Source organism: Python bivittatus, unplaced genomic scaffold (assembly GCF_059951505.1).
Source record: "Python bivittatus isolate LINGU-HERP-01145 unplaced genomic scaffold, Pbiv_v1 ctg000200_np1212, whole genome shotgun sequence".
In the NCBI taxonomy this organism is placed as follows: Eukaryota; Metazoa; Chordata; class Lepidosauria; order Squamata; family Pythonidae; genus Python; species Python bivittatus.
In genome coordinates, this window is record NW_028277040.1 from 7044694 (window position 1) to 7068612 (window position 23919).

At 40.0% G+C, this 23919-nt stretch overlaps 1 protein-coding gene across 5 annotated transcripts in view; it reads left to right on the top strand.

The window, feature by feature from the left end:
• The window catches only part of WDR12 (WD repeat domain 12), a 31520-nt gene that overhangs the window by 5592 nt on the left and 2009 nt on the right, over positions 1 to 23919 (top strand). For 2 of the 5 annotated variants that reach the window (XM_007422017.4, XM_025175720.2), the window contains exons 5-14: positions 919 to 1034; positions 2200 to 2354; positions 3208 to 3253; positions 5678 to 5769; positions 6482 to 6622; positions 6734 to 6839; positions 8229 to 8361; positions 9022 to 9094; positions 13012 to 13091; positions 13362 to 13639. In XM_007422017.4, the coding sequence (XP_007422079.2) occupies positions 919 to 1034; positions 2200 to 2354; positions 3208 to 3253; positions 5678 to 5769; positions 6482 to 6622; positions 6734 to 6839; positions 8229 to 8361; positions 9022 to 9094; positions 13012 to 13089 (940 nt within the window). In that variant the 3' untranslated portion in view covers positions 13090 to 13091; positions 13362 to 13639. Of the gene's footprint in view, positions 1 to 918; positions 1035 to 2199; positions 2355 to 3207; positions 3254 to 5677; positions 5770 to 6481; positions 6623 to 6733; positions 6840 to 8228; positions 8362 to 9021; positions 9095 to 13011; positions 13092 to 13274; positions 13640 to 23919 lie in introns of those variants that run through there. The other 3 variants (XM_015890535.3, XM_025175714.2, XM_015890538.3) reach the window with 2 other exon arrangements.

The window sequence follows — 23919 nt, forward strand, 5'->3', positions numbered from 1 at the left end:
CATAATCCATCTTCCTTCCATACATCAGGGTTTTAGGCAAATGGGGTATTCCATGGGGGGTTTTCCTATGATATATACCTGCTTCATAAATGTACGAAGCAGTGAAATTAAATGGCACTACCAATAAGGTTAGGAAGGTTTTTCCAGATAGAAAGCTGCTATCGTAGAAAGGATTGAGGCCTCAAAAGTGAGGATAGAAAACTAAAAGTTTTAGACTATTCATGGATCAGCTTAACATATGATGAGCTCCTCCCATTCTTTTCAGACAGATCCTAAAAATGACTGTACCGTGCGTTGCTTTAAACTGAGAAGGTACATTAGACATACTTGTTAGGTTAGTGACTCTTTTTCTGACAGAACAATTGGCCCAAATAAAACATGATTGCTTTTTCTGCCATGATTTTCTATTTTGGTTTTTCTCTTTTATTATTGAGATGTACTTTAAGCTGAGTAAATTAATGGGAGAATGGGTATGGGGTGGCATTGGTAGTAAATTTTCAAGTTTGTATTAGTTAGGTTTTGGCCTGGCTTACACTGTTTTTGGTACAAATCACAAATATGGAATTTCTGAACAGTGCAGATATGAACCTCATATACATCTTGACGTGATATTTACTTAGCAAGTTATAATGATTGCTGCATGGCTAGGGATGATAAGAATTATTGGGGAATAATTATATTTATCTAGAAGATTTTGGGGAATCTTGGTTGCTTTATTGGTTGCTTTAAAGTTTAACTATGCACAGTGTTTATAACTCATTTCAAGTCATGTCTTGGCATTACATTTACAAAAATACGGTTTTGCATAGTATATGAAAGTTCTGTTCAGTGGGTATATTTGAAATTTTTAGAGGAGAAACTGTCTGATTAAGAGCTGTGGACGTCTTCAAAAACAGTCTCTTCTTGTGACTCCCATAGGATCTTGACTGGCTCCTATGATCAGACTTCCCGGATTTGGTCAGTAGAAGGCAAACCTATTATGACGCTCGCTGGGCACATCGATGTGGTGAAAGATATAGCTTGGGTTAAAAAAGGTAAGTAAAATTCACTGTCTGTAGGGCTTAAGCTAAATAGAGTTTCTCCAAAATCTTGTGACAGACTTTTAGTATAGTCGACTCTGTTTTTGTTGCTGTTTTGCTTCCACCAAGCGATGGCTGTCTCTTTAACAGTTGTTAAATCTTCAGTTTTCTTTGAAATTCCTTCTTTCACATTTGTTGGCGGAGGGGGGGGGTTGGAAAAAAGATCTGCAGCATTCAAACCCTCACAGGCTTGGCTAGGCTATGTTACCTTTGTTCTGGTGCTATTTACATGCAAGAACAATGTAAATGCAAGAGGCTTCAGACTTAAGCTTAGTTGAAGTCATGGAGTTTCTCCGAGCCTCTCATGTTTTGAGAGAGAACTCATGAAACTGGGGGTCTTTTCTATGTTATTTAAGGATGAGCTACATGTTGTTTTAACATGTATAAAAATGTGTCTTTATTTTTACTCTAGGATTAGTGAAAGGACTCAGTTATGGCCCAGCCTTAGTAGAAAAGAGGGTGTTTGACTGGCTTTTATCCTTCAGCCGTGCTTCTGACTCAGATGCGGATGTGGCAGTGGGGCTGCATCTCCAGTTTACAGTGCCAGAAAGTGTTGCGCTCTTAGTCGTGTAAATTGTATGCACTGGCAAGATTGATCCATGTTGGCATTTCAGCAAAAAGCAAAGGATTATACCCTCTCTTTCCAGCTGGGTTCCCTATGCTTATTGGAGAGTAAAACAAAAAACAGCCTGGTGTCTTCAGATTTTAAAGCAACATGTGGATTTGGCCCTTAGAAACATTGACAATCACAATTCAAGAAGTTATCCGTTAAGGGCTAAGACCTAACGGGCAGGTTAAATGAATCTCAGGGTCCCCTATATTTGTATTACTTTTTCAGACAAATAATACTTGTATAAGAGTATTGGTTCATACAATAGTAATCAGTACTTTTGGATTATCAGTGACCTTCACGTTCCCTAAAATTGATAGATTGTATTTCCACTCGGTATAGGGGAGAGTTATCTACACATTTTAAAAGCTCTAAATCTAATTATGGTTTTGCTGTAAAGTTTTGCTCCTTTATCCTGTTACCAGATTGTGGGGTAGAGGGAAATTGGATAATTGGCTTAGAAAATGCTGCTGGGTGTACAGTATTTTTGTTCTTGCCTGTGCTCCTCAGACGGTTTGTCATGCTTGCTGCTCAGTGCGTCTATGGACCAGACTATCATCCTCTGGGAGTGGAACGTGGAAAAGAACAAAGTGAAGGCCCTTCACTGCTGCAGGGGACACGCAGGAAGTGTAGAATCTGTAGCTGTGGATAGTTCAAGGACCAAAGTAAGTTACCCGCCTTCCCACCCCTGCCCTCGCGTTCTAAAAAGTAGACAGAGATGTGTTGTCAGCACTAGTGCCGTTCTTTTGAACATTCAGAGCAAAAGCTCATAACATGGTCTCCTTGTAAGATGATGGCTTACGTGGGCCCTCTAATTGACTTTTTCCCCCAAGGACTCCTAGGGATGGTGTTTTTAAATAACAGTTAGTTATAACTGCCAAGGACCTTCCCTCATAAATGCATTTGCTCCTGAGGTTTTAACGAAATACAGATCTTTAGAGTTTGCGAAAGGTGATGGATTAGGATTGGAGAGGTTTAGGTGCAGCTGGAGGACAGGAGGAATATAAATCTAACAAACGAATAACCTATCCTGGCTTTATGTCCTGCCTTTCTTTCATCCTTGGATTTCTAGGCATTCCTGTCATATGTTTTATTGATTGTATCGTTATTTGTTGATGGCACTAAAGTCTCATAATTTGACTGGTAGAGTTGGACTAGTAAAATAATGGGGTCAGCGATGTTGGGGAACATCGTGGCAGCATTGAGATTTTAGATTTTAAGAGCAAGAAGACCCTCCAGATTTCTGTACAATTCAGCGTTGTTGGAATCACTAGGGATATTTTGGTGCCACTCGTGGACAATGTCTGGAAGTACATGTGGGAGAATACAGCCTTTATAGCTGGAGCATCAGCTTCTCTGCTTCTGTAGCAACTCTACCAGGGCAGGTTTGACAAGTGGAGAGAACAGCTTTCCCTGGATCCAGTGCAGATCTGGCTTGAACACAAGCATATTCGTTTGGGCTGGAATCAGATCAAATCAAATATTTACTTTTCACTGAAATTCTGTGCTTTTTATTAGTTTTGCAGTGGCTCCTGGGATAAAATGCTGAAAATATGGTCTGCAGGTAAGACAAATATTTTAGATGTAAGCATTTTTTTTCCACACCTCACCCATCCAACACATGGATCATCCTAACGATTGTGCATGCACTTCCATTGTGCAAACATATGCTGTGCTTGTTGTCAACAGTAAATTCAGAATGCAGCATATTAGTGCAAAATTGTAGATTCCACACACATGGTGTCATTGTGAAATAGAAATACTTTAAGTATCTGTAATGAAGTTCAATTACTGTGTACAAAACAAGTCATATATTTAGCATGGCACAATGTCCCTTAAAGTATCTGATAAGCTAATCTCATGCTGAGAAGCCTGAATAAATAGAATTCAACTTTTGTTCCTCTCCTGTTTAATCTCATTTATACAAAAGAATAACAAATGAAAACTAGACTTTAACTTCATCATTGCACAAGAGTTGTTAGCAAGATAGATTTCATGACTAGATAATTTTTTGATTTTCTGGTTAGACTCAAGACATCAAAGATGAAGCATTTTATTTGATTTTATTGGGCAAAACAAGTTGATCTTTCCCAAGAGACGTTTTTAATTATCCTCCACTGAGGATAATGCTTAAGAAAACGAGAAAAGACAGACAGACAGACAGACAGATACAGTTGTGTGAAAAAGAAAGAACTCTTTGAGTTCTATGGTTTTACATATCAGGACATAATAAAAATCATCTGGTCCTTAGCAGTTCTCAAAAGTAGGTAAATACAACCTCAGATGAACAACAACACATGACATATTACACCATGTCATCATTTCTTTTACAAAAAGAAAGCCAAAATGGAGAAGCCATGTGTGAAAAACTAAGTACACCCTTACTGCTTCCATAGGTATGAAGAGGCTAAGTAGCAGCCAGGTGCTGCTAATCAAATGCCCTTGGTCAGTTATCATCAGCAAGCGTGACTACCTCTATAAAAGCCGGAGTTTGCTGGTCTTGAGCATTGAAGTGTGTGTTAACACAATGCTGAAGAATAAAGCCACCACCAATCATCTTAGAGAAGCAATTGTTGCTGCCCATCAGTCTGGGAAGGGTTATAAGGCCATTTCCAAACAATTTAAAGTCCATCATTCTACAGTGAGGAAGATTATTCACAAGTGGAAAACATTCAAGACAGTTGCCAATCTTCCCAGGAGTGGACGTCCCAGCAAATTCACCCCAAGGTCAGACCATGCAATGCTCAGAGAAATTGCAAAAAACTCAAGAGTTACATCTCAGACTCTACAGGCCTCAGTTAGCATGTTAAATGTTAATGTTCATGACAGTACAATTCGAAAAAGACTGAACAAGTATGGTTTGTTTGGAAGAGATGCCAGGAGAAAGCCTCTTCTCTCTAAAAAGAACATGGCAGCACGGCTTAGGTTTGCAAAGTTGCATCTGAACAAATCACAAGACTTCTGGAACACTGTCCTTTGGACAGACGAGACCAAAGTGGAGATATTTGGCCATAATGCACAGCGCCGCATTTGGCGAAAACCAAACACAGCATATCAGCACAAACATCTCATACCAGCCATCAAGCACAGTAGTGGAGGGGTGATGATTTGGGTTTGTTTTGCAGCCACAGGACCTGGGCACCTTGCAGTCATTGAGTCGACCATGAACTCCTCTGTATACCAAAGTATTCTAGAGTCAAATGTGAGGCCATCTGTCCGACAGCTAAAGCTTGGCTGACACTAGGTCATGCAACAGGACAGTGTTCGCAAGCACACCAGCAAATCTACAACAGAATGGCTGAAAAAGAAAAGGATCAAGGTGCTGCAATGGCCCAGTCAGAGTCCAGACCTCAATCCGATTGAAATGCTCTGGTGGGACCTCAAGAGAGCTGCGCATAAACAAATGCCTGCAAACCTCAGTGAACTGAAGCAATGTTGTAAAGAAGAGTGGGCCAAAATTCCTCCACAACAGCGTGAGAGACTGATAAAGTCATACAGAAAACGATTACTTCAAGTTATTGCTGCTAAAGTGATTGTACAAGCTATTGAATCATAAGGTGTATTTAGTTTTTCACACATGGCTTCTCCATTTTGGCTTTCTTTTTGTAAAATAAATGATGATATGATGTAATATGTCATGTGTTGTTGTTCATCTGAGGTTGTATTTACCTACTTTTGAGAACTGCTAAGGATCAGATGATTTTTATGTCCTAATACATAAAACCATAGAATTCAAAGAGGGTGTACTTTCTTTTTCACATGACTGTAGATAGATAGATAGGAGGAGGAATGCTTAATAACATCCCAAAAAAAGGTCCACATGATTTCTCTCCATCCATTCCCTGCAATGAGCTTTGAAAATGTGTTGAAACCCAAGAGGTTAAAAATAACTCACAACGAATTTAGGCTACTTGTATTTATTTTATTTGAGATTATGAGTGTGTGATTATTGCCTTCTCTTGTTTGTCCTATCTCACTTCCATTTCAGTGCCTGCTGATGAAGAGGATGAAGTGGAGGTGGAGGAAGTAGTAAACAGACCAAGGAAGAAGCAAAAAACAGAGCAGCTGGGACTAACAAGAGTAAGGCAAACATTAATTGTGTGGAACTTCACTGGAATGGATGGGGTCAGGCTTGGCCTGACAGTCTGTCATGTGGGCAACTGCCAGGGTTGATGGCTGCTAGTGGTGCCCTCTGGGCCTTTACTCCAAAACCATGTTTGCTCTAGCTGCCCTTGCACCTATTATCTTAAGACTTCGCAAAGTGCTTTATATCAGAAGTTCAGTTCTGTTTCATGAGTAGTTCACGTGGCTTGCTCTATTCACAATTCATTTAAATAACTGAACTCCCAGGGAAGTGGAAGGGAATGTAACTACAACTAAGACATGCCAAGGTTCTACTCAGCTAGTTGTGTGCCAGAATTTCCTGCTAGTGCTTTTTTAAGTAAACTCCCCCTCAAGTTCTTAGCGCAGTGTTTCTCAACCTTGGGCCCTTTAAGATGTGTGGACTTCAACTCCTAGAACTCCCCAGCCAGCTTGGCTGGCTGGGGAATTCTGGGAGTTGAAGTCCACACATCTTAAAGGGCCCAAGGTTGAGAAACCCTATCTTAGTGACTATATGGAAAGTTCCATGTTACATGGCAACGTTATGGAAGTGGTTTGGCATTGTCTTCTACTGGGATTTTCCATTTTACTTTCCAATCTAGTCTTTAATCAATAATTAAAATTTTCCATTTTTACAAAACCCAGCATTACCAATCACCATGTTTTATTAATCTTTATTTCTCATGTCTAGACTCCTATTGCAACCCTCTCTGGTCATACAGAATCAGTCTCTTCTGTACTTTGGTCAGATACAGATGAAATCTGCAGTGCTTCGTGGGACCACACAATTAAGATTTGGGATGTTGAAACTGGAAGCCTTAAATCCAGTTTGGTAAGTGAGCTTTCCACTTGAACTTGACTTCTCTGTGTTTGGTTGGTTTGTTTTTTTCCAAAAGGGGATTTTAATAAAATGCTACTTACCACGCTTTTTATTTTATCACAGACTGGAAACAAAGTGTTTAACTCAATAGCCTACTCACCACTGTGTCGGCGCATAGCCTCTGGAAGCACTGACAGACACATTCGGTTATGGGATCCTCGGAACAAAGGTGAGTAGAAGTGGATTTATGAGTTTGTTTTTTAATGTCAAAGGTATTCCTTGATTATTATAGTTTTAAGGTCACTTATTTACTGAGCTGAGTAAGTAAGTTAGTATTGTACTAAGTTCATGTACTTTGGAATGTGCTTTCTAATAAAGCCTCTGAACCAGGAGCGGCTACTCACATGACAACTGTGGGATTGGGAAACCACTCTATGAATTTCTAATGTCTGCCTGCATTGGTTATTGTTCCTTGATGTGGCAGAAAAGTAATGGAAATGTCTCACCTTCTCTGTCCATTCTTGAAACCTCTGCGTGTAGGTGATTTTAGCTCAGTAGTAGAGGACATGCTTTATATGCAGAAGGTCCCAAGTTGAATCCAGAGCCAGGGATCAGATGATGGGAAAGGTCTCTACCTGAGACTCTGCAACATTTCTGCTAGTCACACCATGTAGATGAAGCTGATCTGGCAGGTTCCCCTATCCCTCCTTCTAGCCCATAGATATCCTGTGTTTACAGTTATATCAGTGTCATGACACTTTATTTTTTAAGGATCTGTAGTTTATATTTTGAAGGAAGCTACTAAGCTCATTAGTGGCTGAGCTCTGGAATGGTTGTCACAAGCAACACAGGAAAAACATTGATAGGATTGTTCCCCCTGCCATTCTGTGTCCAGCTGAGATGCCATCTACCCTCTGCTTTGTGGTAATATAGTGAGCTGTGAGAATACATTTGGGAGACAGGAGGAAGAGCTGCAGCCTAGACAATAGTCTGATAAATGAAATTAGGGCTCAGCTAAGGAGGAATGGTGTTGGAGTAAGCTTCTCAGAAGGGACCCTCCCTAGTTCTCTGGAAAGTAAAGGCAAGGGAGAGAGGAAGTGTGTTTACACTTGCAAGATCTGTTACTGTAACCTTACAATAAAGGTAGTATTAGTACTTATGGTTTTGGTTTCCTGTCTGGACTACCTTGAAGGGCTGACAGGTAGTGGCGGTCCTTCAGGTCAGCCTTGGCTCCTGGTGACTATATGGACAGGTCCCCGCAGTTTTCTTGGCAACATTTTTGAAAATGGTTTGATGGAACCTCTTCGTAGGGTTGAGAGAGAATGACTGGTCAAAAGTCACCCAGCTGGCTTAGTGCCTAGGGCAGGACTAGAACTCAGGTTTCCTCATCCCTAATCTAGCACCACTGCACCAAATTACCTGTCACCTTCTACCTTAGCAAACTAAAATCAGAATCCTACCAAGGAATGCTTTTATTTTGTATTTCTGGCATTTTTTAAAAATTATTACAAGCTTCTGTATCCAATATGCATTTATCTTGACTTCTTCTTTTCTGTGACTATAAATTACGTGCCATGTTGTAAATTGTGGCTACTGGATCTTGCCTGTCTTGTTTCAGATGGCTCTTTGGTGTTACTTTCTCTTACCTCACATACTGGCTGGGTGACTTCAGTGAAATGGTCCCCTACTCATGAGCAGCAACTTATCTCGGGTTCTTTAGATAACATTGTCAAACTCTGGGATACAAGGAGGTAAGCTGAAATCTTGAGTTCTTGTTTGTTGCATTTCGCATATGGATTCAGGTTACTATATGACACACAAATTGAAGAAATTGAAGTTTTTGAAAGTTCTTGCTTTAAAATGTACTGGCTGGTAGATAAATCTTACTTCAGGGATACTCTTGGTGGGCCATTAGGTCTGAACCTACAAGTGAATTTTGCAAACGTGCCTCCAAATTCCCTACCATAAAGCATTTCCAGTACATGAAGTGATATAATCACTTTATCTTGTGAATAGAGCCCAACATGATTTTTTTATTTGAATTTAGTATTAAAGCACATGCAAGGCTGTCGTGCCATGGCTGATCTTGAAAAAGCTAGGTGAAGCTGTAGGGTATGTTGGGAAATTGAAAAAAAACACCCGTAGAAAAGAAAATTGCACATCTTTATGGACATGGCCATATACTTTCCGGGAATCAAGGTCAACTGAAGTAAGATTTTTGTTTTGATTCACCACTGACAACGTGTGTGCCCTGGTAGATGTACATTTGAAGAAAAAGAAAATAGAGGAAGGGGAGTTGGAGACAAAATGGATTAAAATGGAATATTATTCATTTCAGCAAAGAGTCATCAGAGCCATACCACTTAAATAAGACAGTACTAAAACTAACTTTAATATCCATATCTCATCAGTTGCAAAGCTCCTCTTTATGACTTGGCGGCTCATGAAGACAAAGTTTTCTGTGTGGAGTGGACAGAAGCCGGGGTAAGAACTGATCTTTCAAGAAAGTGTAGAATCAGATGAAAACTGAGTACAGGTCTAATGTTTAACCCAGCACCACATAAAATATTCCAGGACTGTTGTCAATATCCTTTGTTCATGTGAAAGTGTAAATCTGGGTTTGTACACAAACAGGTGACAGAAGGTGGCATGCAGGAATCAGATTTGGGCAATGCAAATCTTTAATTTTGGAAATAGGTGCTTCTTCTCAGTCGGAGGAATTATAGCCACTATCCGGACTCACAAAATGACACTTAATTAGTTGAAACTATTATTGCAGTTTAAAAGGTACAGAAGTTGGCATTGCATGTGTACACTAGATACTCACATGAATGCATGCATACGTATACATGCCACAGAAGAGGTAAATGGATCAGGTAGTACACCTGCCCTTGGGGCGGAGTCAGTTTTCTTGGGGCTGGGATTGCACTTGTTTTTAAAATGGGGGTGTGGTCAAGGAGTATTATGATATCCCTGAGGTGGTTGGATCAGAGTTTGCAATCTGTTAGGAATTGGTGGTTGGAGGATTTAAGTCTTCAAGACCTTAAGGCATCCCTTTTTTCTTAACTCCTCCAAACCAGGGAGAATCAAGACAATTTGTTGTTGTTTTGAAATGAAACAAGTCCTTAAATTCTCAAAGACTCCCTCGAAGGGCTAAAACATTTGGTCACGTTCACTCCAGGAATCTTCTGTAAAAATGAGAGGCAGTTACCATGACAGAGAAGATCAACTTCCTGAGTCCCATCAAGTGACATTGTTTGATCAATGGGACCCAGAACATGCCCACTTTATCTGATTGAACAGGATGGGCAGAAACTATCAGAGATAGATAGTTCCTCAAATAGGCAGGCCCTATGCCATGAAAGTCTTTTTTTAATAGTAATTTTATTAACAATTATAATTACAACAGTACCATGAAAGTCTTTATAGGTGGTAACCAGCATCTGAAAGCCAAGTGGTCACTAGTGAAGCTTGTGGAGCAGCAGTGTTACATGGACATATCATAACATGCCCATCGCTTCCCATATCCTTGCATTCTGGACTAGCTGCAGCTTCCAAGTGGTTTCCCAGGGCAGACCCATGTACAGCACACTGCAGTAGTCATCACGTGTGGTGATTGGTGTGTGAGTGACCAGTGCAAAGGCCTTCATGGCCACAGCTGCCATCTGTTCTTTGAGCAGGAATTGGGAGCCTAGGAAAACTCAGATTGCGCACCAGTCCCAAATGGGGACATGTAACCCCATCCAGAACTAAAGATAGAAAATTTCTGGGATTCGGAGCCCAAAAACTGACAGCCATTCAGTCTTGCTAGGGTTGAGCCTGAGTCTGTTCCTCCCCGTTCAAACCTTTACAGCTTCCAGACACCTGGACAAGACTTTGATAACATTACTGTCAATCACGAACCAATGGATGATCTCACACAGCAGCCTCATGTAGATGTTCAACAGAAGGGGTGAAAATGTTGAGCCTTGAAACACCCCACAAGTTAGGGGCTTCTATCTCAATGCCCCCTCCCAGTTGATTAGAACAGAACTGCCCACAGAGAAAAGGAGAGAACCACTGCAACACCGTGCCCCTCTCCTAATCCCTACCGATGGTCCAGAAGAATACTATAGTCAACTGAAGGCCACTGAAAGATCAGGGAGAACCAGGATGGTCACACTGTTTCCATCCCAGCTCTGCTGGAGGTCATTGACAAGCATGATTGATCCTGTCTCAGCCCTATATCCCAATATGAAATGTGTCTGAAAAGGGTCTGGATAATCTGTTTCCAGCAGGGCCGTCTGGAGCTACAGCCCAACCACCTTCTCTAAAACATGGCATAGGGCCTGATTCTCTAAAACAGGATAGTTGAAGACTGGATAGAAATTTTCCATACTGTTGGATACAGCAATAGCTTGTTCAGGAGGTGGTGCACCATGCTTCCTTCAAGGCAGACAGAACCACCCCTTCCCTCAAAGAGGCTGACACTGCCTCATGGATCCAGTCACATCCCACTTTCCAAGCAGATTTCACAAGCCAGGAGGGACATGGATATCATAAACAAATGGCTGTTCTCACAGTCCCAAGAACTCTGTCCACTTCCTCGAGAGCTGTGGGCTCAAACTCATCCCAGCTATTAGGGATATAAATATTTACAATTCATTTTTCTTAAACAAAACAGCTGTACCGGGGAAGCCGTGTTAATAAAAACTCACTGAAGAAAAAGATGGTAAGCTGGAACCGAGTTTCAGCAAATCCAAATTGTTTATTTCCTTTAAGCATTCTCATTTTGTGCATCTGTTTCTTCTGCGCTGTGCTCCCACCAATGTTTTAGAGAGATCCCTTCAAGAAACTTCCAGGCAGCTGCAGCCCCTTCATCACCCACTCTAACAAAACAAACTAAACCTTTCAGTGTCAAGGGGTTTATAGGACAATTAGATAAAGACATTATCTTTACATTATAGTGTAAGTTCTACCTTTCTCCGAACTATGCACAAAATCTCATCTCTCTGATATTAGGCAGACCAAAGGTTACCTCAGAATGTCCTCATAACATAAGCATAAGGTGGTTTGTTTCATTTTTGCTTAATGTAATATGTGAATGTGGCCATTCTAGCTTACAAATTAGTATTATTCATGTAGGCATTTATTGGTTTACTTACTAAATCTGCCCTTCTGTTTAGGGTTTAACATTTAGGAGTTGAGCCATGATGGCTTATTTAGCAAGTCACTCCTCATGTGAGGTGAGTACAGCATGAGTGACCATTTAACAAGACTTGCTAAATAAGCCATCATGGCTTGATTCCTAGATTGCAGTGCACTTTATATGGGGCTGCCCTTAAAAACCACCTGGAAGCTTCAGCTGGTCAAGAATGCAGCGGTGTGGACAGTGATGGGCATGCCTGGGTATGCACGTGTGACACCTCTGCTTTGTGGTTATTGGCATGCTCCCGGGTGCAATTCAAGGTGCTGGTTATGACCTATAAAGCCCTACATGGCATAGGGCCTGATTACTTGAGCGACTGCCTGTCTCCCCTGGTATTAGCCTGGCTGGTTCAGTATGACAGAGTTAGTGCACTCCGGCCCTTCAATTAAAGAATGTCATCTGTCGGGAACCAGGAAGCGTGCCTTCTCTGGACTGAGATGCCCCCTGTGATCAGTGTAGCTGCCATTCTGATGGCCTTCTGGAAAGCCTTGAAGACCTGGCTGTTCTCCCAGGCCTTGCTTTAGGGTGGTTGGGGCCCATGTCAGATGGTGTGTGGGTTTGGGTAGCCAGACTCACCATTGGTTCTTGTTTTTTTTTTATTTCCTGTTTCTTTTAAAATTATTGTATTGTACATTCTATTTTATTGTACACCTCCCAGAGTCAGTTTGGAGTCGGGCAGTGTCTATATTGTGTAAATTATTACATTAAATTAAATTACCCATGCCTTAACAAAATGCATTCATCTAGCCAACATTTTGTTGCAAAATTGAGCTTGAATTCCATGAACAAGAAATAACATGGTTAAGCAATTATAAATATTATTGTGTATAAAGACACTTCTTTTTCAGGTACAGGAGTAGAGGTTTTCCAGGGATATATTACATTTTGAATCATATTACTGTTCTTTTTCTTCGTGACTAATAGCTTTGAAGGTCTTATTCTGATGGTACAGTAATCAAACATGAAAAGAATGTCTTTACCACTTTACCGCTCCCATTTCTTTCTATGTTTTTTTCATATTGGGGATAATGCTGACAGGAGAATATTTTCCTGCTACCTGAAGATTATCAGAAACAAAGTCAGGGTGATTTTTTATTATTTAAATAATACAGGGACTTCATTACTTAGCATTTTTCTCCACTTAGATTAGAAAAACAATTAGTTTTTAATAGTGTCTTCTTATAATTTGATCCCCCCTCCCTCCATGTTACAGTTGCTGCTGAGTGGTGGAGCAGACAACAAGCTATATTGCTACAAATACCAGGCAACCACTTCAGATGTTGGAGCATGAACGTGAGTGAGAGGGTAGTTAAAGCAAAAATTCTATAATTACCTATTTTACCACATATGCAGAAAATGGGTTGTTTTACTAGCTATTCAAATCATGGGTTGGATCCCAAAGTTCTCATGAGTTGAATGCTACCTTTAAGGAAGAAGAGTTGATTATTGTCCATTCCTTCTTTCTTTTCCCGTTAGGCTCTAGCGATTTTCCAGAACAGTGTGGGAAGTGACCTAGGGGTCAGCAATGATGAATTGGTAAAATTTCATTTCCTCTCCCTCCAGGGAGAACTCTGCTGGATCTTCGTCTCCTATATGAACAGAAAGTGGCTTGCTATTTATAGAAAGGATGTTCTGGAGCCAGTCGAATGTGTGTTCTTGTGGCATGGAGCAAAATTCATTGCCTTCCTTCGGGGTTGGAATTGCAGTCCTTGTATTTAAAGCTTTTTTTCTATATAAACTGTATAAAAAAAAAAACTGAATAACTTAAGCATGATACTGGCTTTGAGCATAGTATTAAATGGTTCTATGTCAGTAATTAAAATAGTCTTTATTTTGTGCAACTATATTTAAATGTTTCAGTTCATTATAATTTTCAGCTTCCCAAACCATTTGGGAAGGATTTCAGAGATTCCCTTAAAGTGGAAATCTGTTTATTGCAGATGAATAGTGGTGATTCTATAAAAGGTAGCTTTTTAAGAAATCTTCATTAAATGAATATATTGAGCTTTGAGAGTAGGTGGCAAGATGGAATCCGTGGGCACTTGGTGGGGGTGAAGCCTTTTGAAGCCTTCCATTTCAGCTAAGATTACTAAGACCAACTGGAATCAGGACATTGTCAGTCTTGTTCTTGATTAAGACATTTCCTGCTGATATCCCCAAATTCTTCACTATTATAATACCTTGGATATCTGCTTGAGGAGCTCTTTGGTGGCCCTATTTGAAATAGGCTCCAGAAATATGTGGTCCTCCAAGAACTGATTTGAGAATTTCCTCTTGCCTCATGGCCACTCTCTGAATGTCATCCTTAAGGGGACTGGAAGGTTGGCTGCATCTGAACTGGGGGTGACAACTCATACCTCTGCAGAAACTTCTCTCTGATAGCACCTTGGGCTATGTAAACAAATGCTTTTTCCTCTTCTGTCCAAAACTGAACCAAATCCTGAATTTTTTAGGCTGTTACTTGATTCTAGGTGACATTCAGCAAAGTACATCTTCCTCGGTGCCCAAGAGCAGTTGCTTTCAAGGATTTTTTGTGGTGCGTCAGTTGGGCCTTTTTAAAGTCATGGGCATCCACTTAGCATGGATTCCCCAGCCTCTCGCCTTTGACCATAACTTCCATGTAACCAGGTCCCTCGAGATACCTTACCACTGTAAGTGTCCAGGTGAATAAACCAACACCGTGGAGGCCAGATGGAGTAGCAGCCGAGAGCAGCACCTTTAAAGACTACAGAGGCTTTCTATTTCAAGAGAAAACTTTGACAACCAGTAACATTTGCAAAAGACTTCTCCCTCTCTGGGGCCATGGAGAAGTGGGACAGGGGGAGGTGCTGAGTGTTCTTCTCAATGCTTAAAAAGTCTTTGAATGTGACAGCTTGAGATTCCAAAAGCAGCTCAATAGAATATTAAGCAAATTATACTTGTGCCAGGAGTAATATAAAATTCTCCATAAGTAGAGGCAATTGTTTTCACCCTGGTATTGAGGCTTCATGAAGAACCATTTCCAAGTTAAATTCAAAGCACTTATTTTTAGGTATTTCATGGTCACCTAGATTAAATAAATTATCTAGGGCAGGGGTGAGGATTCAATGGCCCTCCAGATGTTGTTACAACTGCCTTTTGCCTCATTGTCATGGCTAATGACAAGGAATGTTAGGGGTTGTATTCAGGAACATCTGGAGGTAAACAATCAACAGTTTGTTCAAATGGCTAGAGTTGCAACTAGTTTATTTTCCATTGTTTCTTCAAACATTTCTGAAAAAAGTGTTTTACTCATTATACAAGACATTTTTTTTCAAACTTGCACATATGTGCAAATATATACAACTTATTTTAGGCAATGCCATCAAGGGAAGCTTTTTTCATACATCCCAAATCCCAAAGTTCAGAGACAAACACAGGCTGTTTTGTTGCACAATACGTGACATTGCAATTTCCCTATGTTTGTGCAACAGATGGAAAAGAAGCCTGACTCTAGTCTTCTAGGTGACCAATTCAACATTCCCCATTTATGCTAAATGTATTGGTAGTTCTGATCACTCTAATATTGTCTGGTGTTAGGTAAGAAATCTGTTTATGTATTTATTAGATTTAGATCCCATCTTTTGTTCAGGTGTTCAAGGTGGCATATATAGCATTCCTTCCCCTATTTTTCCCCACAATACCAACCTTGTGAAGCTTGTTGCCCTGAGAAAGTGTGTGTTAGGGCCAAAGTCATCCACTGAATGATGGAAAAGAACTTCTGGTTCTCCCCACTCCTAGTCCAATACCTGAACCACCTTTCCCATCTATCTTTCTGTGGCACACAAATTCTTGTGTTTTTTTCCCTCAAAAACCCATTGCACTGCTGTCGTCATTCAGTGTCCAAATATTTCACAATACAACCCCCCCCCCCGGCCGCCTTTGCAGGTTAGCTTTCCTGCAACATTTTGTTCTAGCCATTCCTCTGCCTCTTCATATTTCTCCATGTCTCTGCAAGAACTTGTTAGACCATTTCTGCCTTCAATGGCATATGTATCATCAGGCACCTGTTCAGCTACAGTATCTAACCACCCACTCTGTCTGTCTCCATCCAGAGATCAGCTTTAAAAAATCTGGCTGGCTTCAAAAAGGCTTCTGTTAATGGTTCATGTCCTTGGATTGTCATTTGATCACCAAGCCAGCTTTCAAAGAAGTTGTGTTTTATTTAGGGTAGATGGACGGACAAGAGATGCAGATCGGTATCAAGTTCTTTTGTTGTTTTTCTTGGGAAAGAGGGAGATGATGCAATTTTGGTGATGTTCTAAGACCCACAGATATTCAGATGCAAGAGAGAAGGGCTCCACGGATAACTGCAAGGATAATAATTGATTGACTTGATCAGCAAACATCTTACATGCTTTCTTACATGCTTTCAAGCCAATGTACATATCAGTATAGCAATGAAGGTACACCTAATTGCATTTTATACCATGTTAGCAAGGCTTGGGGTGCTTATTGGAAACCACTCTCTTTACATCATGTGCAGACAATATTTTTCTTTGGAGGGCTTTTTCTTTTTGCCCAAGGTTTGTGAGGAAAATGACCAAGATATCACTGGAATGTTGGCAGTGTGGACTTGGGGGCTTCTGTGGCCCACAAAATGGGGCTAGGGGTCCCATACATCCCATGAATATAAGTAGTCCATTCATGATCTTGCTTATGGCACCTCTCATCTCTGTCCAGTTCATCATACTTTCCACAACTCTGAACCAGTGGCTTAGCCATCAAGATCAGAGGTGGGGGAGATCTGTATTTCTCCAGATGGGGCAGAGGCATGACCCCTGGCAGTTTGTTCCCAGGCATGATATTGCAGTTCAGCCATATCTGGAGGGACACATGTTCCCCACTTCTGACTTAGCAAACAGGAACATTAAATATACATTCATGATTTAATGTTATTTGGCATGCATCCATACCACACTTAAATTTATTTTAAGGGGTACCAGGCAGCACATATCCTTATTTGTTTTGGTAGATTTATATCCTGTCTTTCATTCAAGAGCTCATATAGAGTGCTCCATCCTCCCATTTTCCCCCATAATAAAAACTCTGGGAGTTAAGCTGAGCTGAGACAGGTCGATCAGCCAAAGTCACATAGTAAGCCTCCATGGCTGAGGATGGACTTGAAACAGGATCTCCCTGGTGTTAGTCCAGCACCCTAATCACTCCATCATCCTAGCTTTCAAAAGTTTTCCCAGTCCAGATTTAGCACCCCAGCCTGATGTAAATATTAGACTAGTGAAACTTGCAGTCTTCAATAATCTTTAGTTATATTTGGTTTACGGCTGGGTGTTTTGTTCTTCCAGTCTGCATGATCTCTTTTTATATGTATTGTTTTTCTCATTAACTCGTCCAGGAGTCAGGTAGCCTCAAAATTGCATAAATAACAATCCCTACAGATATGCTAGAATACTCAGGTAAGTATGAAGCAGTGATGTTGACTTGGATATTGGCCTCAGTACTGAGAAAAGGCTGGTTATTTCTTCATATGTGCGCTGTGCTTATAGAGAAAATAGGTGTTGGCCAACATGCTTCCTTTCTCTGCTATGAAATATAGTTGTGTGTCTATTGTTCCAGGAAAATTCGTAACCCCACTGCCCAAGGAGCACAGACACTTTTGCTGCGTTTAAGACTAACCCTCATTTAACTGACAATTGTAGGACCCCTGCTTAATCCTTCATGCCTCCTTGCAGCCGGCTTTATAAGCAGCCTACTTACAATTCAACTGAATTCAGTAAGTGGATAGTACGTAGAGTTATTTCTAAGTCACTGGGGATGACAGCAAAAGGTCTAGTCCTAGTTGAGGATGGCATGGAATCCTTCCAGCTAAGGATATTCTCTGTTACAGTACAAAAATGGATTATCACACATATCATGAGAATTCCTTTTCTACAGAGGACAGAGAACATCTACAGTTCAAAGTGCCTTTCTTTTTCAACAGGCTATTTTTGATTCCATCTGGTGACTGTGAAGCCTAAGTTTCATCAACAGTCACACTTTACATCTAAGCGGGATACAGGTCTATCTCTCGAGCCTTCTGCAGCAGTGAATGTTACTAAGTACCAAGCTTGTATGTCCAAAGAATGCATTTTTTTTTCCAAAGGGAAAAGTAACCTCATTCTTCTGCACAATATATTGGAATGGGAAAAGAAAGGAACAGTTGGGGCTAGAAATTGTTTCTACCTTTTTCAAATTTCTAAAGCAAGTTTTAAATATGGACTTCTGAATATTGGGGAGGAATGGTATTGTCTTGACAGATTGGGAGGGCTAACTCAGCTTGTATTGGTTGAGCATATTTTGTTTTCCAAATAATATTAATTCTTTTAAGTGAAGAGCATGAAGTAATACTTTAGATACGGTATATCTAACTTCCATCATACTTTTGATATATGATATGGTTTCCCTGATCTAATTTTTTTACAGTTACATTTTTACTGCTATAATTCTTATAAGAATTAAGAATGTTTTGCCATGTGCAGAACCAAAGAATAGGCAAGGGAATTGAAAATGTTTGGGAAAAAGAATTTTAAGAAGAATAATTTTAATTGCGGCTATTCTAGCATGCCATGATGAAGAAAAATGGTAATCTTAGGTTCCACTTTGATGTGTCACAAAAGAAAGTCATAATTACATTTCCTTCCTTGCAGCCTATCCTTTGTAATGATTATTCCTAAATATCTAATCCACCTGGATTAACAAAATTTGGTTGATTCTAATTTGTACTCACATCTGTATTGGAGATAGTCGAAGTCACTTTCTGTTTCATCTTTCTACCTGTTTTCACTATTTTAGTTTTTGTCTTTTTCTTTTAGTACTATTTTCTTTCTTTTCTATACTTTCTGATTTGTATTTTAACTGTACTTTTTATATATCTTAATAACAGTTTTAATAAAAAAAGATTAATAAAATTTGGTTGATTTTTGAAGCTGTTTGTGTAACTCTTTATTAACATTATTAACTTTTCATACATTATTAACTAATATATGAAAAGTATTCAGTTTAAATTGTCATTGAGTTATACCTCTGTTTGAAAAGAAAAGATATATATCATCTGCAAACAGATTTATTGCATGATATTCTATTTTAATATGAAACCCTTGAATATTTTTAATTTTCCCAATATTTCTCCTAATATGCTTCTATGAAGAGATGAAGTGTTGTTACCCTTGTCTGGTGTCCTTATTTATTTGAATGATGCATTCATGATTAGCCTGAAACAATGCCTGTCAATTTCATCCCAGCATGCCATCCATCTCCCTAGCTGGGTATCAATCCTTGCTAAGCATGAGTCATGTGGAAGAGAAGAGATGGTGTTGGGAGGAATGCTGCTTCACGTGTGAAATTCCCTTCCCAAAAGGGATGGGTGGCACCATCTTTACTGTTGATTTTCAAGAGCCCTGAAAAAGTCATGTCCCCCAGACCTTTGCTACCGGGCTTCTGTGTTTTCTCTTAATATGGCTGACATATTTTTATTTTACTTACAGTACATGTGCTTTAATTTGTAAGCTATTCTGGGGATTTAATTCCTGCCTTAAATATGAACCAGCTTTTGTTCTGTTAAGTTTGTGTCCATCCCATTGTGTTAATGATTTCCTGTACCAAATGGGAAGCAGAACATCAAGGCAACAACTCCTGCTCGCATGGCCTTCTGGAAGCTTGTAAAGATTTCCAGTACGATAGGCCGCTGATGCCCAGGGATATAATATTAATAATAATTAGTCAGTCTTGATTCCTGGCGACTGCCTGGACTAGTCCCTGCAGTTCTCTTGGCCAGGTTTTCAGAAGTGGTTTGCCCTTGCCTGCTTCTTCCCAGGGCTGAGAGAGGGCCTGGCCCAAGGTCACCCAGCTGGCTTCATGCCTCAGGTGGGACTAGAACTCCAGTCTCCCAGTTTCTAGCCTGGTGCCTTAACTGTTACACCAAACTGGCTCTTACAGACAAAATTAGAAATATCATCATCACCACCATCATCACCATCATGGTTTACTGTATTACTTGAGCCTGGTATATTATTTGGTTATTTTATGGTATTGTATGAACCTAGAAAACAACTTAATTTGGTAACCAAGTTAAGTGTGTTGCATGAACGCAGCAATTACGAAATTCTTTCTCTTTATGATTTAAGTACATTTTGATGGAACGTCAGTGCAATCTCTGCAAACCTTGTATGTATTTATTTTTATTTATTTATTTATTTATATTTCAAATTTGTCACCACCCATCTCACTGTGGGGTGACTCTGGGTGGTTTTATGTTTTATGTTTATGGTGCAGCTGTGTCATAATAAAAAAATTATGGCTTAAACTATTAAGATGTTAATAGGATTACAAGCTTTAATTTGTCTCTTGATGCATACCTGCAGACCACTGTAGGCTAAAAAAGGACATTCTTTGAAAAATATAGAGGAATTATATGTTCATGCTATTTGTACCCACTGCTTTTTGATCCAGTGAGAATGATGCAACAATATATTATTATCCTGCCATTTTCTATCGTCTATCTATCTATCGGCAGGGAACGTACCAAATACTCCTTCCTCCCCCTATTTTCCCCACAGCAGCAACCCTGTGAGGTGGGCTGGGCTGAGAGAAAGGGACTAGCCCAAAGTCACCCAGCCGGCTTTCATGCCTCAGGCAGGACTAGAACTCCGAGTCTCCGGGTTTCTAGGCCAGCACCTTCACCACAGTTCTACACCACACTGGCTCCCTTACTTGGGCTAGAAATCACTGCATACTGCTATAGTAATGTAAATATTTTTCAATAAAATGGTTTGGTAATTTCAGGTTATTTTGAAAGCAGGGTACTAAATTTAAACAAAGTCTTCATTTATTTGATCTTTTCTAAGAAACTGACTGCTAATTTTACTAAGGCACTTGGATAATACAGTTCTCAGGGAAGGTAATTAAATTGTGCTTAGACAATCACTTGCTAACTTTGTCAGAGAGAACTGTATGAGGAGCAGTGCTGTTCTAGCCAAAGCACAGAACAGTACTGCTTGGTTAGAGAGCTTTGCAACTGGTGCTTGGACAAATTAAATGTGAAAGGAGCAAATTGGGTCAGGCAATCTAAACCAGAAGACAAATTAAATTAATTTCCCTTTGTTTTACAATCCGCATTGACAGTAAGATGCTAATCCTAAAATTTGAAGTGAGATCCTAGACGTGTTTACTCAGATGTAAGTCTCACTGAGTTCAGGGAGGATTACTGTAAGTGAAGCGAAGTGTATTATCAGGCCAGTTGGATTGCAGCTTACCTATTGTCTATAATTTACATTCAACAATTCTTTATGGTTTAGGAAGAATTAAAATAGTTTTAAATATTTTTAGGTTTTGGTAAGATTAGATGATAGATAGATAGATAGATAGATAGATAGATAGATAGATAGATAGATAGATAGATAGATAGATACGACAGACAGACAGACAGACAGACAGACAGACAGACATGATAGATATTTTAAAAAGAAAGATAACGAACTAATATTTAGAATAAAGATAAGAAAAGAAAGAAGAAAAAAGACAGTCAAGTGCAGAAAAAGAAAGAGAATAACAATGTTCTTTTTAAGGAGTACTTGAAAAAGTCAGTATGCTAAGTATGTTGTTTATTTTTATGTCAGTTAGTTCTTCCTAAACTATTTGAATATAGTTATTCTTTACTTTGAGCTATGCTTTCTTCTTCTTCAAACCGGAGAGTAAAAGAAAAGCCCGCATATAGCTGAGAAAAATTCAGACTTTTTTCTAAAATACAGAAACGAGTTTATTAAATAAGCTGTTTTATATTTGGGATGTACCAATTTGTTTTCTGGATTCCTTTTATATAAATACAGTAAAAAGATTGCCAGGGATTTGTAGAATCATGGAATAGGGATGTTCTCACAGATGACTACTACAGTATTAAGCTTTTGCTTCTCTTAATCCACCCTGGCGTTATAACAAATCTCTTACTTGCAGATGGTAAACAATTTAGTAACATGGTGTTAGCCTCATTTCTGTGTTTGGATATCTGTCATCAGATACATATACACATTTTATATAGACACATATATGGGCATACACACACACACACACACACACACACACACACACACACACACGTTCATGGGCAGAGCAGTCCTTTTTTCTCAGCTGAAGGTTCATATGTTTCCACTCTGTGAAACGGTGATTGTGACACGTTTAAGAGAGAAGAAAAGCCCCCACACAATTAGAAATGTGAAAACATCAGACAAGCACTCTGTTTTCCAGGAACCCTTTCCAGTGGCAACCCATCAATGGCTGTGCTGGCAGCACCACTGATTGCAATGGCCACATGTTCCTAGCAGAAACCCTTAGTAAACAGTAGGCAACATCCATCTTCTTCCAGTGGCACGTAGCCAGTATTGGCTCTGAAACTGGCAGGTCCTAGTCATGGCTCCACGTAAGGGTTCAGTCCCTCTCATATTTCTTCTTAACTATTATTTTGTAGCATAATACACAGAAAGAAGGGATTAAAGCACATTCCATTCTATATCCACATTGTTGCTCGGGCAGCAATCCTGCACAGACCACACAAAGCTGTCTGGGGATCAAGACTTCGAAAATCAGGACATGATCTTTTCAACCACTAGTTACAGGAAGTGGTTAGGGCACACCACAAGAACCAACCACCACTGTTATGTGTCTCCATATGTTAATGATATAGATATGGAGCTTGAAAGCAGAAAACAGGAGGAAGGGAGAAACATGCCTAGTCATAGTATAGAAAATCACCACCACCATGGAATTATGCCAAGCATTTCCTGAGTAGTGTCACAACCAAGGCAACAGACAACAATTAGACATGTTACGAGTATTTTGACCATTTTTCTCAGGAGACCCATCACTTGCAGGTGCTACAGGACATCCCCTGTTCAGGTGGAATAGCTTGAGTTTTATGTTTTTTTTCCTCCTGAAGGGATCGGATCCTCCAATGCCAGATTAAAATTAGAAAATCACACCCAATAAATTGATAAGAGTCCCTGCATTCAGGCACACCTGAGAAAATCAGGAGCAAAACTGCCTGGCTTCTAGAGGACCGATCAACTATTTTGGTCCAGGTCTCTTACAAGGGGATCTCCCCTTACATCCTTGTGAGTGCAACAATAAGGAGGCAGGTTGAGCTGAGTGGATACCTGGCTATGGGTGGCCTTGAACCTGGGTCTCCCTGCTCCTGGTCCAACATCCTAATCTTTATGGGGCCAGCTGAGAAGTCACAAAAATAAGCGAGCTTTCTTTACATGGTTTCAATGGGAAACACTTAAAGCTTAAAACCCTTTGTAGCTAGCACCTTCGTACATAGATCCACCACCCATCCAATAATGTCTTCCTCAGTTGAATTTCTTTGAATCCTCCACCTTCCTCCATCATAAGCAGTCAGGCACATAGTGATCTCTTCTAATGAATTCTCGATGCGGCACCCAACCTTTGATAGATCACTTTTAAGAAAGCTTGCTGCCTGCCAAGCCTGATGACTTTTCAGCACTGGGTGAAGGGAACAAGGATGAATGGGTACAGTGTGTGTGTGTGTGCCTTTGAACTACAACAGGTATCCCTAGCAGTGCAAACTTTAGAAATCCCCTTTTGATCAGCTGCATACCATGGTTGGCATGTGGATTGGTACTTTCTTCTTCTCGTAAGAAAATATATCTTCTTGAAGTTAGCAGCAAAGGAAGAATTCATCATACAGTTTTGTTCTTCAAGTTTCCCTGGAAACAGCTAAGGGGAAGAAAAGAATTTAATTCCAATTATGGAGCGAAATATTCTAAGTTGGGAATCTAGTGCATCCAGACCTCTAGCTGCATTAAGCTTTTGATGTCATTCCCGATGCACTCAAGCCTTGTCTGATATTTTTCAAAGCTGCTTTAATGTGAAGCTGAATCTTCATCAAGAACGGGCCGACACATTATTCATGTGTTTATACTTGCTCTTGAATTCTCATACTTTTCCTCCATGGCTAATATCAGCTACATTTTCTTTGCTGCTCTGTATTGCTACCTATCATTTTAAATAGACATTCTGGATGCAGGTTTTTGTCTTGGGAGAGGTGGCAATCTGGTGACATGCCTCGGAAGGCTCAGGGGACTTCAGATTG